Source organism: Populus euphratica, unplaced genomic scaffold (genome assembly GCF_000495115.2).
Source record: "Populus euphratica unplaced genomic scaffold, PopEup_1.0 scaffold150.1, whole genome shotgun sequence".
NCBI classification, from domain to species: Eukaryota; Viridiplantae; Streptophyta; class Magnoliopsida; order Malpighiales; family Salicaceae; genus Populus; species Populus euphratica.
Window position 1 is genome coordinate 375530 of NW_011499998.1, and position 15270 is coordinate 390799.

Below are 15270 nucleotides of genomic sequence, written 5' to 3' on the forward strand. Positions count from 1 at the left end.
CATTTAAAATGAACATTTACCACAAATTAAAGGTATCTTATATTATTAGATATGTTATTATAAAACATGCTTTAGTTAATGAGTTATTGATATTTCAAATACAAAATGATGATATAAAACTTTGATAAAAATGCACTTTTAAGTACTAATCAGCATGCATTCTGCAAAACTTATGAAAATTATCAAAAAGTTGATACCAGTCAAAACGTTTTTCTTTATAATTCTTGACTTCATTTATTTCTTGAAAAGCTAAGATCAAGATGGAGCAGTCCATTTATTGAGAAACATGTGTATCCTTATAGGGCCTTTGATATTGAGAATTCAAAGAATGATGGTGTTTTTAAAGTAAATGGATATCGTTTGAAAGCTTACTTTGATAATTTTTCTAGTAAAAATGAATCCATAGGTTTGAATGATCCTGTAGATAAAGGTTAATTATTTTGTTTTTCTCACATTGTTTTTGTGTTTTTTTTATGTGCGACTCTTGTTTTGCTAGTCTCTCTCTCCCACCCCTGTTAAATGGCGGATAACGGTACTTCGTGACTTTTAAGTTGATTCTTTTAATTTTCCATGATAACTGATATTTATGTATATATTTGTACAATTCTTTGCTCTTTCTCCTTTCTTTGAATCTCTTTTCCAATTCTCATTTGAAAGTAGACACCACTCTTGAAAAATTAAAAAAGTATTTTCTCTTTCTGCCTCAAAATGCAATTATAAAAATTTACCGAACTAGGTATTCAAGATTGAGGTTGTTAATGAACCACGGAATTCCTGAAGATATTCGCTGGCTAATTGAAGCAAAATTCTGATTATTAGGTGAGCCTTCCAATTCTTTTATTTTATACATGTCTGGGACAGGTAAAAGCACTTTTGCAAAGAAACGTCGTGCAAAATGAGTAAACATTTGTCATTGATGTGCCAGATGGACTTGTAATGCGCAATGTCATTTTTTAGGAAGAATGGTATTTATAAGCCGTAAAGATAAAATATAATTCATTAAGGATGACCTAAGTAAGGAGTCTTTAGATAATCTTCTATTGACTCTTGAGACGCATCCTAGTGGAGATGTGCATCGTGCAATTCATGATTTATGGCCTTATGATTTATGGCCCTATTTTCATAAAGAACATGATTGATTTAGTCTTGGGAATCTAACTAAAAAAAACCATGTTTGTCAGTTTTTTAAAAAACTGGATAGGAAGCTTATCATTGACTCGTAGAGGGCTTTTAAGAAGTTCTTGGACGTAAAATCAAGGGAAGATATGAGTTATAATCACAACTACAATTTAAGCCTTAGTTTGTAAGAACATGTGTCTTTTGGTTTTATTAATAGCATATTATTCGTGTTTTGTTATTTCTTATATTTGTTTAAATGTGTTTCAAGCTTGTCAATAGTCGTTGCTTTAGATGATGTTTTCTATATTCTATCTTTCTACCTTATGACATTAAGGACAATGTCTCGTTTTGGTTAGAGGAAAGGGTAGTAGTTGATATTAAAAAAAACTAACTGTGTTTTCTATTTTATAAACCATTTACAAAAACCGTTGTTACTAGGATAATAGAGTAAATGAGTTCTTTTGTTAAATTGACTCTTAAGATGCATCTTAGTAAACATTCTTAACAATGTTTATCATAATACTTCTTGAAATATTCAGGTTTACAAACTCTTGCATTGTTATCACTTAATTCTGCTCATATACTCATTTAACAAGTATTTTTAAACCTTTATTTTCATACACACACTTTAACATATGATTATGGGTTGCAGATTGGATTATTATATTATTTATATTCTTTTATTAAAGATAATAACTAATAGAAAGGGATAGTATATAATTTACAAAAACAAAAAAATGATAATAAGTGTAAATAAATAAATAAATAAAAATATAGATAAGTTTGGTTTCGTAGACTCCATAATCTAAGCAATTAAACCCGAAAGGGTGTTTTAACACCTAATACCCTAAAGTCAACTGACTTGGGAGCTATTGGCTCAATCCTTGTTACATAGGTTAAGGAGAAAAGCATAAAGGAATCAAATATTGTACTATTTACGTATCAATGTCTATAATCTGAGTTACTAAACTCGTAGAGGTCTCTCAACACCTAATGTCTTAAGACCAATTGGTCTAAGAGTTATTAGTCAAAAGCTCGTTATATGGATTAATGATGCATTGTGTTATCTGTATATATATTAAAAAAAAAGATTATAATCCTAACCCAATGAAATTAACCTTAAACAGTAGAACAGAATATTGTTTTTTTCCAACAAAAGCCCCATCATCTATGTTTTCATACATTAAACACATAAAAAAAAGGTTTATTAATATCTTGTTTAAGAAGTATAAAGCAGATATATAAATTTAATGAGAGTTTGTTTACTTGGATAGATTAATGAAAACTGAATTATGAATGTCTTGATTTATGGAACTTGCAAATTATTTTTCTATTTTAACGCTTTGATTACTAGGGACTAGTAATAAGCTAGCTCGGAGGTGTGATTAGTACTTAAAAGTGCATTTTATCAAGGTTTTATATCAGCATTTTGCACTTGAAGTATCAATAACTCTTTAACTAAAACATGTTTTATAATAACAAGTTTGATACTATAAGATACCTTTAATTTATGGTAAATATTCATCTTAAATGTAGGCCTATCACATAAATCAAAGGATTGATTGATGAGTTCAACTACTAAAATTAAGAAAACAAAAGGAGGGTAAAGCTTAGAAAAGATATATTGGTTCAGTTCAAACTGGAACACTGTTTAGTTATTGGGTCATATGTGGACCTGTAGATCTTGGATTTCAATTTGGTTTATATGGCTAGATAGCTAAGACATAGACCTAAAACATTCATGAGGAATGCAAGACTCAATTCTACTATTTGAAAGTTCAAATCTTAGTAACAATAGAGAAGTTCGAATATATCCTGCAGCCCAGACACTGTTCAATGTTCAACCTATATCTTGAGTTCTAGAAGTCCAAATGACCTTAATTTTTTTTTAGAAAGCTGAGACAATTTTCTTGAACTTTCATGATCAAGTCTGTTTAAATTCTGATTTTAGCAATAACATTTTATTCAGTTAAGAAAACAAGAATTGTCACCAAGTTAAGATCTGGTCACCCACTCAATAATTAGTCAATAAATCAATAGTTTTTAATTTTAGCCTATAAAAGGGGGTATTTGTCATGCATTGAGGCATCTTGTTTTTCAGATCAAGATCATGTTTTTGCTCTCTCTTTATATTTTTGTAATGTTTAAGTTTTGCTTTCATTAATCTCTTATTTATACTTTTCATTTTCTTTCCTTTACTTAATTAGCTTATACCTTATTTATGTTCTTGTCTTGTTTATTTATGTTTCTCTTTTTTCTTTATGTTTAATTAAGTTTATTATATCAAGATGAAAAGGTTATACTAATGATGTAAGAATAAATATAATGTAAACTCAACATAGACTTTAATGCTTGATAATAATATGTTTTGTATCTGTTATTTTGTTCACTCTTAATAATTTGCTTGTTAAATGGTTAACCTAAATTTATATTGTATAACACTTGGTACAACAAATACTTGACACTTTTATAGCCCAACCGTATGGTATAACCGATACTTGTTCTATGAAAAGAACTTCATTTGTTGTTAACATGAGTTATAATCATGAATACCTAATAATATTTACAAGTATTAGCATTATTCAAATAAAATAACTAATGTAATCATGTTAACTATTTATAATCCAATTGAAACCTTTTTTTATATGTGGTTTCCAGTTGAGTAATAAAAGGAATTTATATTATACTTATTTGAAATACCATTAGTAAATCTTATAATATTGACATTTGTTTTTATTGTTTAATCTTCACATTAATTATTCATCTCAAAATCCTCTTTAACTTATTATTATTATTATTATTATTATAGTTAACCTTCCTGTGGTTTGACCCTAGTCTTACCTAATTATTTATTATTTTGACACTTCTATACTGGAAAAAAAAACATCAATCTTTTAATCATGTCAGTCTCTAAAAAATAAATATTCGTTCTCCTTAAAGAAACAGGTCCACACTCTCCAGAGGATGAGTGTAAAACCTTTTTAGTGTGATAGCATCATTTTCCAGTGCAGTTCTAACATGACATGTTATCCTAGCAGTGTTGAAAGACGTTTATCCTCTTATGGATAGCTAGACAAATGAAATTGTGGGTATACATGCAACTGAAAGTTCCTCTCCATTCTAGGCAAGAGGGCATTGACAAAACTCACCAAGAATTTTCGAAGTATTGGTGTTGTATGTACGCATACAAGATATCTAAATGGCCAAACTCATCAAGAAAATTTTCATACATACATACATATATATACATATATATATATTGTCTTATCCAGATTACAAACCTCATTTGAAACTAGACAACGACTCCAAATCAGTCAAGTCCCCGAACAACCCCCCAAGTCAAGCCGTCCTAGAGTCACAAGGTTGTCATTTGATTCTTGCAAATCAGCTGCGCTCAGACGGGTAATATCAAGTTGGAGGGCTCGTTATTCTCGTGGAGCATTATGAAGGCAAAACAAGTACGCACTTAATCATGATACAGTTAACCTCAAATTCTAGATTTTGACTCCATAATTAGCCAAAGTGGACTGGTTCACATAATGGAGTATCACATCACCTATGGAGTCCAAGTACAAACACTAAAGAGTGTTTGAATTATTATTCAAAATGATTTTTAAAATTATTTTTTTAAAAATATATATTAAAATAAAAAATTTCATATCGAACATTTAAAAGCAGAAACAAAAGCCATGTTAAAAACCCTCCAAGTGCGTGTCTGTAAAACTAGCCATCCACGCAGTTGACTGCATTAACAAATCAACCCTAAAACTATCTAGATTGATGGATAGGAGGGCGGATGGTAAAATGGAAGAATGAGAAGGTGAAGGAGTTATTGTAAACAAATTGTTTGTTGTTTATAGCTCTCAAGAAAAAGAGAGGAGAATTATCCATTCAAATTAAAAGCATTGAAAATCACAAAGTGCGCAGAAGAAAGACAGTGAAACCGCCCAAACCGGGAGGATTATAAGATTACAAATGAGAAAGGATCCTTCCTTTGATCTCCATCCTTCTTGCAGAGGTGAAAATCCAATCTCTTTCCCCTCGCGCCTTCCACCAATCTCTCCTGACAAACACACCCTAAGGATAAAAAGAGACTCCACTTCTCACATCAAGAAAGTTTGTACAATAATAAATACCATTATATTGTATATTGTACACTAAATTTTTCCTATTACCATAACCCCTGTAGTCTATCCATAGGCGGGCTAACTTCCAGCCCCCTTTGCCCAGGTGTTAAAACCTCTGGGCATTGTAGTCTTCTTGGTGTATTGGGACTATTATCAGTTGAGCATTAGTCAAGCATCATAAATATCCTGAGCTTGCGTTCAACTTATAATAGATTAATATAGTTACAAATCAACCTTCGCATAATAGAACTATTCCTTCTGGAAAAACGAAAGAACAAGATCTGTATGTACAGAGAAGAGCTGTGTATCCACGAAAAGCTGCTTGACACAATGAGGGGAAAAAAGAAACATCAGTATGGCACCTCTTCTATCCGTACAGTTTTACCCAATTGACAGCAAAATACAAGTCTGACACTCATAACTATCGAAAAATTAACCCCAGTGGCAAAGTTAATTTCCAGAAAAACCATCAAGTATGACAATGAAAGTATTATATCTGTTGGCACCCAAAACAATATCCCACAAAAAAAAAAATTGATGTTCAAGAAACAAACCTTCATAAATGGTCGATCACGACTAAGGAACGAATCTATGAAACTCTCCTTTAAGAGCAATGATACCTATATATGGAATGAAGGACAAGCTTACAGCATTAGAAGTAGCCGAAGGTCATATCAAAAGACAGCATAAGCAAGTCCTATCAAAACAAGGTGACCTGAACAGAGTCAACCTAAACATTTTTACTTAAAGCAGCGTGAGTTCATACTTGCACTTGAGAGCCCAAGACACAAATAATATGACATTTAAAATATCATGCAAAGCTAAACGTCCTGCAATCCATTCAAGGGAGAAAAGAAGAATAAAAATTTAAGGTTACTTCAGCACTCTTTCTACAGGATGATAGAATCTTCAGATGATATTCTTTCTATAGGTAATACAATTTATTTCCATATTTTGCTAAGCTTTAATTAAAATTAAACCATTACAATTTGGCACTCGCAAAAATATACATCTATCAGTTCATCCACTTCTGCACAATTTATATTATATCTAATGAGGTTAATCTTTTATTGCAACCATTTACCCAGACATCAAGGCTCAAGCAGAGAAATGTGTCAAACCATCCTTTTCATCTGACATTTAGAGCTACCTCATTTTTATTTCAAAATCACCAAGTTCAAGCATTTTCTTCTGAATACTAGGTTTTACCATGCAAGAGGACAGAACCCTAAATGTTTGGCATCAAACAACCAAAATGTGCAGTGACAAAATAGCAATAGTCATAACAGTAAACAAACACAAACCTTGTCATTATTGGATTGTACATTTGTTATTGTATGAGAACGCAGGTTAGAGCAAAGCGAATCCAAGTAAGATCTTAAAACCCCTAGAAAACCCTTGGCAGCCTCAACCTGTAGAAAATAGAAATACACAAACAAAATTAGCAAAATGAGTTTCATGACATTTCCCCCCAACTTCTATAATGAGGCGAGAAATCTTTCAAACAAGTGATGATCCAGGAATATCAGAGTTTATTAATTCATCCTTTCAAATACACCAGCTTTGTCAAGATTAGAATGGAGAAAGGCAGTAACATATCTGATCCACACACCAAATGGTTGAATTTATTTTTTGTGATCAGAAAAATCAGTTAGCACAGGGCATGGAGGTCAATGAAATGCTGGTGAAAATCTTGTATAATATATATCACAAAGACTACTGGCCTGCCTCTTGGTACAGGGACTTCATTTTGTGCAGGGAAATGATGAATCTCTAAAGACAGTCATCCATCAGAGTTTTTTTTTTTTTAATTATCACAACCAGTGCTGCCACATTCACCACCAAATGCAATGTCAACAATTAAGTTTCACTAATATGATCAAAAAATTAACTGGTGATGGCAAAGCTCTATAGAGCCATAGTCATCATCTTTGCAAAGGAAAATAAAAAATTCATGTAATGGCTATATGCGATCTCACTATGCTAAAAGACTCTTTGTCAAGATTTCAAATACAATGAAAAGCAATATATGCAACTATAGTTTTACTTGTCTCCAGCAAATTCTTTTGATCAAAGAAAAACAAAACTAGTAGCACTTCCATTTTAAGGTCATGGGAAAAGGTGATGGTCAAGGAGAAGCACACCTGCACATCTGTACACTCATACACTGGCCTCTTTCTGGCCAAATAGCTTTCTCCAACAAGCTTAGAATGATAAGGACTTAGGGATGATAACAGCTCCCTGTGTTTTGGCAGTTGTGGTATCGCTGGTGACTTCACCTATTACATCAAGCAATAGGAAATATACTGGATCATTTGTCACAGCTTGTAGACTATTTGGGGCATAAAATTATCAGTTCCCAGAATTAAGACAATTCAAATGGCTGGAAATGAATAGCAAACCTGGTTCTTGTTAGCATCAACCAAAATGACGTTGCTTAATTTTGATTGTACTTCACTGGTTTTGTTCTTAACACCAACCTACAAGTGTTAATGTGAAGTGGCCAAACCTAACAAGTCAGTATCAATATTAGAAAGAAAAGTAAGATCATAAAAGTGAGATTATATCAAATTCAATTATCTGATATGACATTATACATAAATAATCAAGAGTATACAGAATTTGTAACCACAAGAATTTGATCGAATTATTTGATTTTAAGCTGTTCACTTGAATGAGACATTGGGACAATACAAGTACGCACACAAGAAATGCAGAATCCACATAACACAGGCAGTTCATTCCAAGGAAATAGAAATCTAGCACTTGAGGATAATGTGGCTGGAATCTGTATACTCACAATGTATGGAACAGGAGCATCCAAAAACTCCAGCATGTCATCTGGTAAAATCTGAAAATTTGAGCAGATAATTACTAATCCAAGATACAGTTAATAAAACAAATATTACCTCCCCAATAAAACAGACACAGACAAGACAACAGGAAATCTTACTGGCATTAACAAGCTTTGCCACCGATAGGGACGAATGAGAGGGACAATTGACAAAACTGAAGCAGACAAGATTCCCTGTGTAACAAAGTATTTGAGACCAATACAACTCAAAATGTATTTGATGGCATATAAGAAGAGGAATTATTTCAAGTTCTTTACAATTTCATGGCTTCTGTAAGTTTATAATTATTTAGGAAGTTTTCTAGTTATGGTATGTGTAATATTAGATTTTATTATTATTATTATTATTAGAACTTTTATGTTAGTAGGATTTTATTTCCTATTTTAGTTGGGAAAGCATAGGTATACATTGCATTAAGGAGAATTTTATTTTCACTTTAAGAGGAGGGACTCTTGCTTATTGATTATTGTGGATTAGAGAACTAGTTTCTTGGGTTGCTTTTGATTAGTGTCATAAGATAGAAGGGACAAAAACATGGTTGGTTGGAAGGATAAAGAAAAGACATAAAATATATATGTATCTAAGACAGTTTTGGAGTGAATTTCTGTCCTTTCAAAACAGGGAGGACAGGGGGACAGGTCACCTCTCTCCACTATCTCCATCTCTTCTGCCTCGATACAGTAACCAAACACTACCTTGAGGATTCAAGAAATATGTAGTGGAATCAAGGGTTGCCTAACGGACTATGGCAAATCAAGACCATCAGTAACTCATCCATGCATCTGACCAGGCTTGTCCTCGGCCTGTGTTCAGACCTTAGTTTTCTTCTAAGTATTTTATCATTAGCTGACCACCTCCTTCAACTTCTACCCTTGTCCTACATCATTACTATACCATCCACAAAAGTTTAATTGCTTAAGAAACTAATCAGTTCATTTTCTGAAGGATATGGAAGGAACCTAACTTGAACATCGGTGCAACAAATGAGGAGCTTTCAGATTCAGCTAAGCTGTTCTTCAGCATCCAATAATTTTCCATGCTTAGGCATTTAACTATGAAAAACCCAGAATCCAATACAGATGAGGGTAGTTCTAGGCACTATTTGCTGCAGGGAGCGTGGCTAGCAAGTAAACAGAACCAAGCTCATCAAGCTGGTGCCAGTTAAAAATAAAAAAAAAGTACACCCCTCAACCTTTAGAAGGAACATGAAAATCCAACAAGATTGCAATTGTCAACCTGACACGAAAGGCACATACATACCAAATTAGAACACACAACCACAATCTGCTTCTCTAGCAGGGCTCCCGCAAACATTGTCAAGATCTGCATGCATGGAGATTAGAACTCAGATTTTGGTTTTATATAGATATCTAAGACGGTAATACAATAACTATATACATTCTAATCACTACATAACAACATAATCAATGTTAAACTAGCCAAGCCAATAGGCAACCTAAAAAAGAACAGTTACAAGAAATAACAATTCCAAAACTCCAGAAAAGGCATACATGCTCAAGTCGCAAGGATCCGCATATGCATGAAATGGCCCAAGTTGATAATGCAGTGGCTTCCTCCTCTGCAGAGAGTGCACTGCGTGCCTGATTAAGACAAACAGCAACAGCATGAACTAGCCTAAAAATAAGTACAGCTGATAATTTAAGTTAGGAAAGTCATCCTACAAAGCCATCATTCTATCACTGTATCTACCTCTGCAAACTCCAGACTTGTGCTGCATGATCTCAAATCAATAATTGAGCCATTAACATGTAAAACAGCTTCATCAGGTCTACGATATTCTAAGGGATGAAGATGCTCCAAAGGCTGAAATCTAAGAGTGGAACCCCTAGCAGGGCAATGCAGCCGGTAATATTCACACAGTAACTGCAATGATCCATGATTGTTTGCCTGCAAAATAGAGGACAGTTGACAACTTTCAGTAGTTGTCAGTACACCAGTATATTGAACTTAAAACGTGTAAAGAGCTACATCTAATACAAAACAGATGCAGACCTTAGCCCATTCCAGAATATCAATGTGATCACTGGAATCTTCTTGCCCGGAAAAAGATGCCTCTTCGGTCTCCATATCATCAACATCACTCCTAAAGTTTCTATCCTCACTAGGAGAACCCTGGAAGCTGCATAAAAAGGTATTTTTTACTGATTTGGTACGAATGTCATCTTCACCCATACACTGATAGATAGGTATATAAATGCTGAGCAAGTATTAAAGCTAATTTGATGAAGCATGGATCATATTATGCAAATGAATAAACTCATGACATGTAGCTAAGAGATTTATTTATTTAAGACACCAAAGAACACCATGATATATATACCTGGAGGAAGATTCAGAGCTTTCATACTGACAATGGCGAAGGAGTGGCCGAATAGCATTTGGTAATTGTCTTTCTTGTGCTTGCTTGTTCAATGGAAAATCATCAGCGTCACAATCTTCTAAGTTTACTCTACCAGGTTCACCTTTGGCTGAAACCATCTCGTTTTCAGAATAAATAGGAACAGCATCATCATTGACACCTTTCTTCAAAGAATGAATATGCTCCTCAAGAATTTGAGGCTCCACGTGACTCTTTTCATCAGCAAAACCTCCAGGTGTAGAATCCCTCAAGCTAGATTGGGATATTTCTGTCGTTCCATCTGGTATGTCCTCTGCAGCTCTATAATTCGTTGATACATCATCTAAATTGTCACCTAAATTTTCTTCCTTGCAATAACCCTCTGAGGATTCCAAGTCTAAAAGGCCTATATTTTTTGTTAATCGATCCAACCTTTCTTCTGTGAAGATGCTACAAAAACAGTGATGAAAAATGAGATTTGTGCATTAGGCATCAGAAGATAATCAAGTTTGGATGTCTTACATTTGTAGAACAACTGCCAAAATATGCATTCTAATGGCCTGCCTTTGCTAAACACTATAATCTCTCAGTTAATTAACTATACATTGATAACCAGGTAACAGGATTATATTAATCATATATAACCATAAACCCACCTGCTCAATAAACCAAAATGTAATTCAAAAAATGGAAGCCTTGAGAGAATGCAGTAACATCTGTACGTGGTGAGCATGTAACGGCTCAAAGATGAGCGGGAAGACTGTTTATCTGAAATCATGGAAAGCAATCCAGAGGGCTTTTGCACAATTTCTTCAACTAACACACAACACCCATACAATGTTGAATCATCAGCAACCTAGGGGGAAAAATAAAAAGTTCAAATATAAAAATCAAACTTCAATTACCACCAGAACAAAAGAATTAAATAAGATGAAGAGGATTGGAGGTAACAGAAAGCATAGAAAGTTGCTAGCCATGTTAAAATTCACACAGGACATCTCACATGGGAAATCATCTCAATCAAAGGATACGTGTATCAAAGAAGAGAAAAAAGTGGCATGATATTCTGAAGGTTACCTGTAATCGAAATACAAATGACAGGTCACTTTGTTTAAGGTGCTCCTGCAAAATAACCACCAGAATAATTGAGATGCATCTATGAAGCGTTCGGAGTAACAGAGAGAGTGTGTGGAACATATAATTCTGTAACAGAAAAATTAATCTAAAGTTACACACAGGCTTGAAGATTTTTTTGAACAATGAGGCTTCAAGATGGCTAATACCAAACAAGATTAGCTGTCATGATCCAGAGAACCTCCAATATTTTATTATTTTTTATCAAACTGGTTCTAATGATGGAACAATATTATTCTAGGTCTGTACTTAGATGTTATTGAAATTTGCATGAGTAATACCAATTTGAGAATTATAAAGCATTCAAGCATGCCAACAGGAGAATAAAGCATTCGCTTTCTGCTTATCCACAGGCAAAACCCATTAAGACTAGAAATGTTAAAAATCAAAGCTTAAAAATGGTTTAACAATTAAGAAGCTTTTAATTTTAAAGGAATCATACAAGCAATAAATTATCAGCTGACAAATGATTGCTGCCTAGGTACCATACCTGCCCAAGAAGAATTTCATTCAACTCGCTCATGGAAGGAGTTCTCTCAACTGCATGAACCTAGAATTGCACCTACAAAAGTTAGAAAATGTCCACTGAAGGGCATATAGAGTTGATTAAAGGGTAAAAAAAGGAAGAGAAACAAAAGTAACATGGAAAAATCACCCAAACAAAGGCACTACAAATGTATGCATGATATAATGTTTTTCAAAGGAATTACCAAGTTCCAAAACTCAACTCAGCTAAGACTAAACCTGGAAATAACAGAATTGGCGTTCAACAATTACTTAAGTCATATTAGTTGTTTTTTTTTTCCTAGTACGACTAACAGTGAATCACCCAGGTTCACATCCATAAACAGTGGCCCAGTGAAAACATGCATTCACTATGGTTTGGTTCTCTTAAACAAGCAAATACTTATGAGGGCTATGATCATCCTTCAACAAGAGCAAGGTCAAAACCATGGTCTCCTCCCACATATCGGGAGCTTATAATTTCATATGCTTGTACAATCCCCAATAAGAATTCTTTTCATCCTGAACTCAAGGTATTACTTTGCCATGCATCGAAGAAACAGAAATCCAAAGTTAAATGCAAAAAACTTCACAAGGGGACAAAATAGAAATTGGCTGAGTCCAATTGCCAGATTCATGAATTCAAACTCTCAGACGACTTCACATTCTTACATTTTCATCTTAATCTTTCAATTTATATAAGAACTAACAAGAAAAGAATCAAAGGATATGGGAAAGAATTGTTTATATGGCCTTTTACAACAAAATGTAATAGGTCAGATGTCCATTCAAGACAATGATATAAAGGTTTGAGCTGTTATAACATTGATTGGGCACAGAACTTCATGAACTTCAGTAATTCCTTAAAAATTTTACTCTACAGCTGTTGACCAGTTTGATCTGACTGCATCAGGTTCTGCCAATTGGAACCTAGAACATACATCAAAGACTAATCCCAAAACCTCGTTTCAGTCAAACAGTCCATGGGTTGACCTTGACTTTATTGATTGACATTCACAAGTTTCCATGGACATCATGAACTAAATCTTAAAGCTATCAAGTAAGAAAATGTCTAACTGATAATTCATGAATCTGCAAGATGAAAACTATTCGTTTGACCATCAGATATCCACATCCAAGAAAGGCCAAGGTCCATAACAAATTAGAATATGCACTCTCACAGTCAGAACATATGAACTGATCAATTATTAAAAATGACATGAAATAAACTAAGCGAGCATATATACAACCTCCAGGCCTCCAGGGAAGCAAAATGATACAAGATCTTTGCATTTAAGTGGCAGCTGTTTTTCTGGAGGATAAACAAACAAAACCTGGAAGTAGAAAAAACAAAAAACCATGACCATGCTTAAAAAGCAATTTCCAAACTTAAAATGTCACACTGTTTGAAACAAAAATCCTCACCTGGGGCTCAAGAATGGGTTCTATACGTGACTGATTTTGACAACCAAGTGCACCTTGCAATATCCCAGAACCTTCGGACTTTCTGGGAACGTATTGCCTCTGGAGTGCTTGAAGATCACAATTAGGGTGAAGTCCAACAACTACCATGCTCTCTATAAGCCTCGATGGCGCCTTTAAAGGCCTATGGTCCTGCACAGTTAAATAGAAAAGATGTTAGGAAACCGCTACAAATTTAAATTCCAATTTCTTCAACTATTCGTCAGGAGTCATAGTAGAAACAAATGTCGCAAGGATGATGGAGCATCAACTGACTATAGTATAGACCTCAATCTAAAAAAAGCTGCAGTTGTACTAAATAACAAAAAGAAGCTACCATGAGATGAAAAATATACATAAATATTTAGACGAGTATTGCAAATAGCTTAAACATGAAATAATCCACTTCAACAAAATAGCATACCAAGTACTGTAACTGAAATTTTGCCCACTGACGTTTTTGGCTAGTAAGAACTTCTGGATTATAAGTTCCACTTTTCACTTCTGGCGGAGGAGAAGAAAACCCTTTTAGCATTCTGCTAAAATGGCGCTGTAGCTTCTGGAATTGGCTATCACCATGATCATCCTTGGATGAAAATACCACAGATGGCCTTGGCGATGGCACAATGGTGGCTGCGGCTGCGACAGCTTTCGCAACATCTTCTGTTGTCTGCAAAAATAATGAAGTCCTCCAACCAGGACTACCAGTGTCTTCATTCTTCGCCATCTTCACAAATTCCCTCTACTTCCAAATTGCACAGTAAAACAATCAAGCTTTTAGAGAGTAAAAATTAGCAGAAATCTCAAAGCAAATTCTACTTCTTTCTTAACAAATAAAGATTGAAAAACTTTAAAGATTACTCAATATCTACTACAGATTAATCAGCATAGAAACTGAATAACAGACTTCTTGTCAGTCACAGAAAGCCGTTGAAATCAAACGGAAAGAAAAAAAAAAGAAATTGTTTTGCTACCGTAAAAAAAAAAAAAAAAAGTTGATCAATTGAAGCATAAACAAACAAATAATCATAGATGCTCATCACCGAGTCTAGAAAGAAACAAACACCCAAAATCATCATCGAACAGATAAAACCGTTCAATAATAACAGCATAGAAATTAAACAAAACAAAATCAAAAATCATATTTACCTTTATTAAATTAAGAGATGGGAAGAAATAAACAGAGAGAACTTCAGGCGGCTACAAGAAACAAAGTTGGGTTTTTTTTTTCTATTTCCTTAATTAAATTAGGAGATGAATACAAAAACTTCAGGCGGCTATAGCAGGCTAAGTTGGATTAATCGATAATTAATTAAGGGATATTTGATTTCAATTTGTTGGTAGAGGAAGAAAGAAATTAAAAGGAAAGAAACAAGAAGCCCTTTTTCCTCTCTTTTTTTTTTTTTTGCCTCGTGTGCGTCGATATCATATTTTCCAACACAAAAAGCAACGGTGGTCAGCTTCTACTGTTTTTTTTTTTTTTTTCTTTTTCCTTCACTCCTATTATTTAGATATACAATCATTAACATATTATTATTTTATTAATAAGTTATTTATCAGAGATAATATTTAAGTAAATTGTTTGTGTTTGTTTGGTAAATAAGCATCCAATGACAGAGTATCGTACAGAGTCACGTCTCTTTTTTTTCTCTTTCAATTAATATATAAATCGAGAGATGATGCTGTCCGATATATTAATTGAAATAAAAAC

At 33.7% G+C, this 15270-nt stretch overlaps 1 protein-coding gene across 3 annotated transcripts; it reads right to left on the bottom strand.

Moving 5' to 3' along the window:
- Nucleotides 1–4984: 4984 nt before the first annotated feature.
- On the bottom strand, nucleotides 4985–15023 carry LOC105140732 (DENN (AEX-3) domain-containing protein). Of its 3 annotated transcripts, none has more exons than XM_011047689.1 (19): nucleotides 14709–15023; nucleotides 13984–14301; nucleotides 13524–13712; nucleotides 13349–13432; nucleotides 12085–12144; nucleotides 11538–11582; nucleotides 11117–11316; nucleotides 10443–10910; nucleotides 10115–10241; nucleotides 9812–10009; nucleotides 9613–9702; nucleotides 9362–9424; nucleotides 8200–8274; nucleotides 8047–8097; nucleotides 7649–7726; nucleotides 7391–7525; nucleotides 6551–6658; nucleotides 5801–5866; nucleotides 4985–5564 (listed from the first exon to the last, which is right to left on the bottom strand). In XM_011047689.1, the coding sequence occupies exons 2-19, from the start codon at nucleotides 14284–14286 to the stop codon at nucleotides 5496–5498; spliced, it is 2409 nt and encodes an 802-aa protein (XP_011045991.1). In that variant the 5' UTR covers nucleotides 14287–14301; nucleotides 14709–15023; the 3' UTR covers nucleotides 4985–5495. The 3 variants fall into 3 exon arrangements, with proteins under 3 accessions (XP_011045991.1, XP_011045990.1, XP_011045992.1); XM_011047688.1 differs by having other exon boundaries at nucleotides 13984–14304; XM_011047690.1 differs by lacking the exons at nucleotides 4985–5564; nucleotides 5801–5866; nucleotides 6551–6658 and having other exon boundaries at nucleotides 7498–7525; nucleotides 7649–7755; nucleotides 13984–14304.
- Between the last annotated feature and the right edge of the window lie 247 nt (nucleotides 15024–15270).

Bases quoted from the DNA above. Each gene is read 5' to 3' on its own strand.
- LOC105140732 (XM_011047689.1), bottom strand. From the start codon at position 14,286: ATGGCGAAGAATGAAGACACTGGTAGTCCTGGTTGGAGGACTTCATTA. The intron at 10,010-10,114 runs GTCTGCATCTGT...TCTATTTTGCAG, and splicing joins ATATTCTGGAATGGGCTAAG to GCAAACAATCATGGATCATT. The intron at 9,703-9,811 runs GTAGATACAGTG...TGTCTTAATCAG, and splicing joins CAAGTCTGGAGTTTGCAGAG to GCACGCAGTGCACTCTCTGC.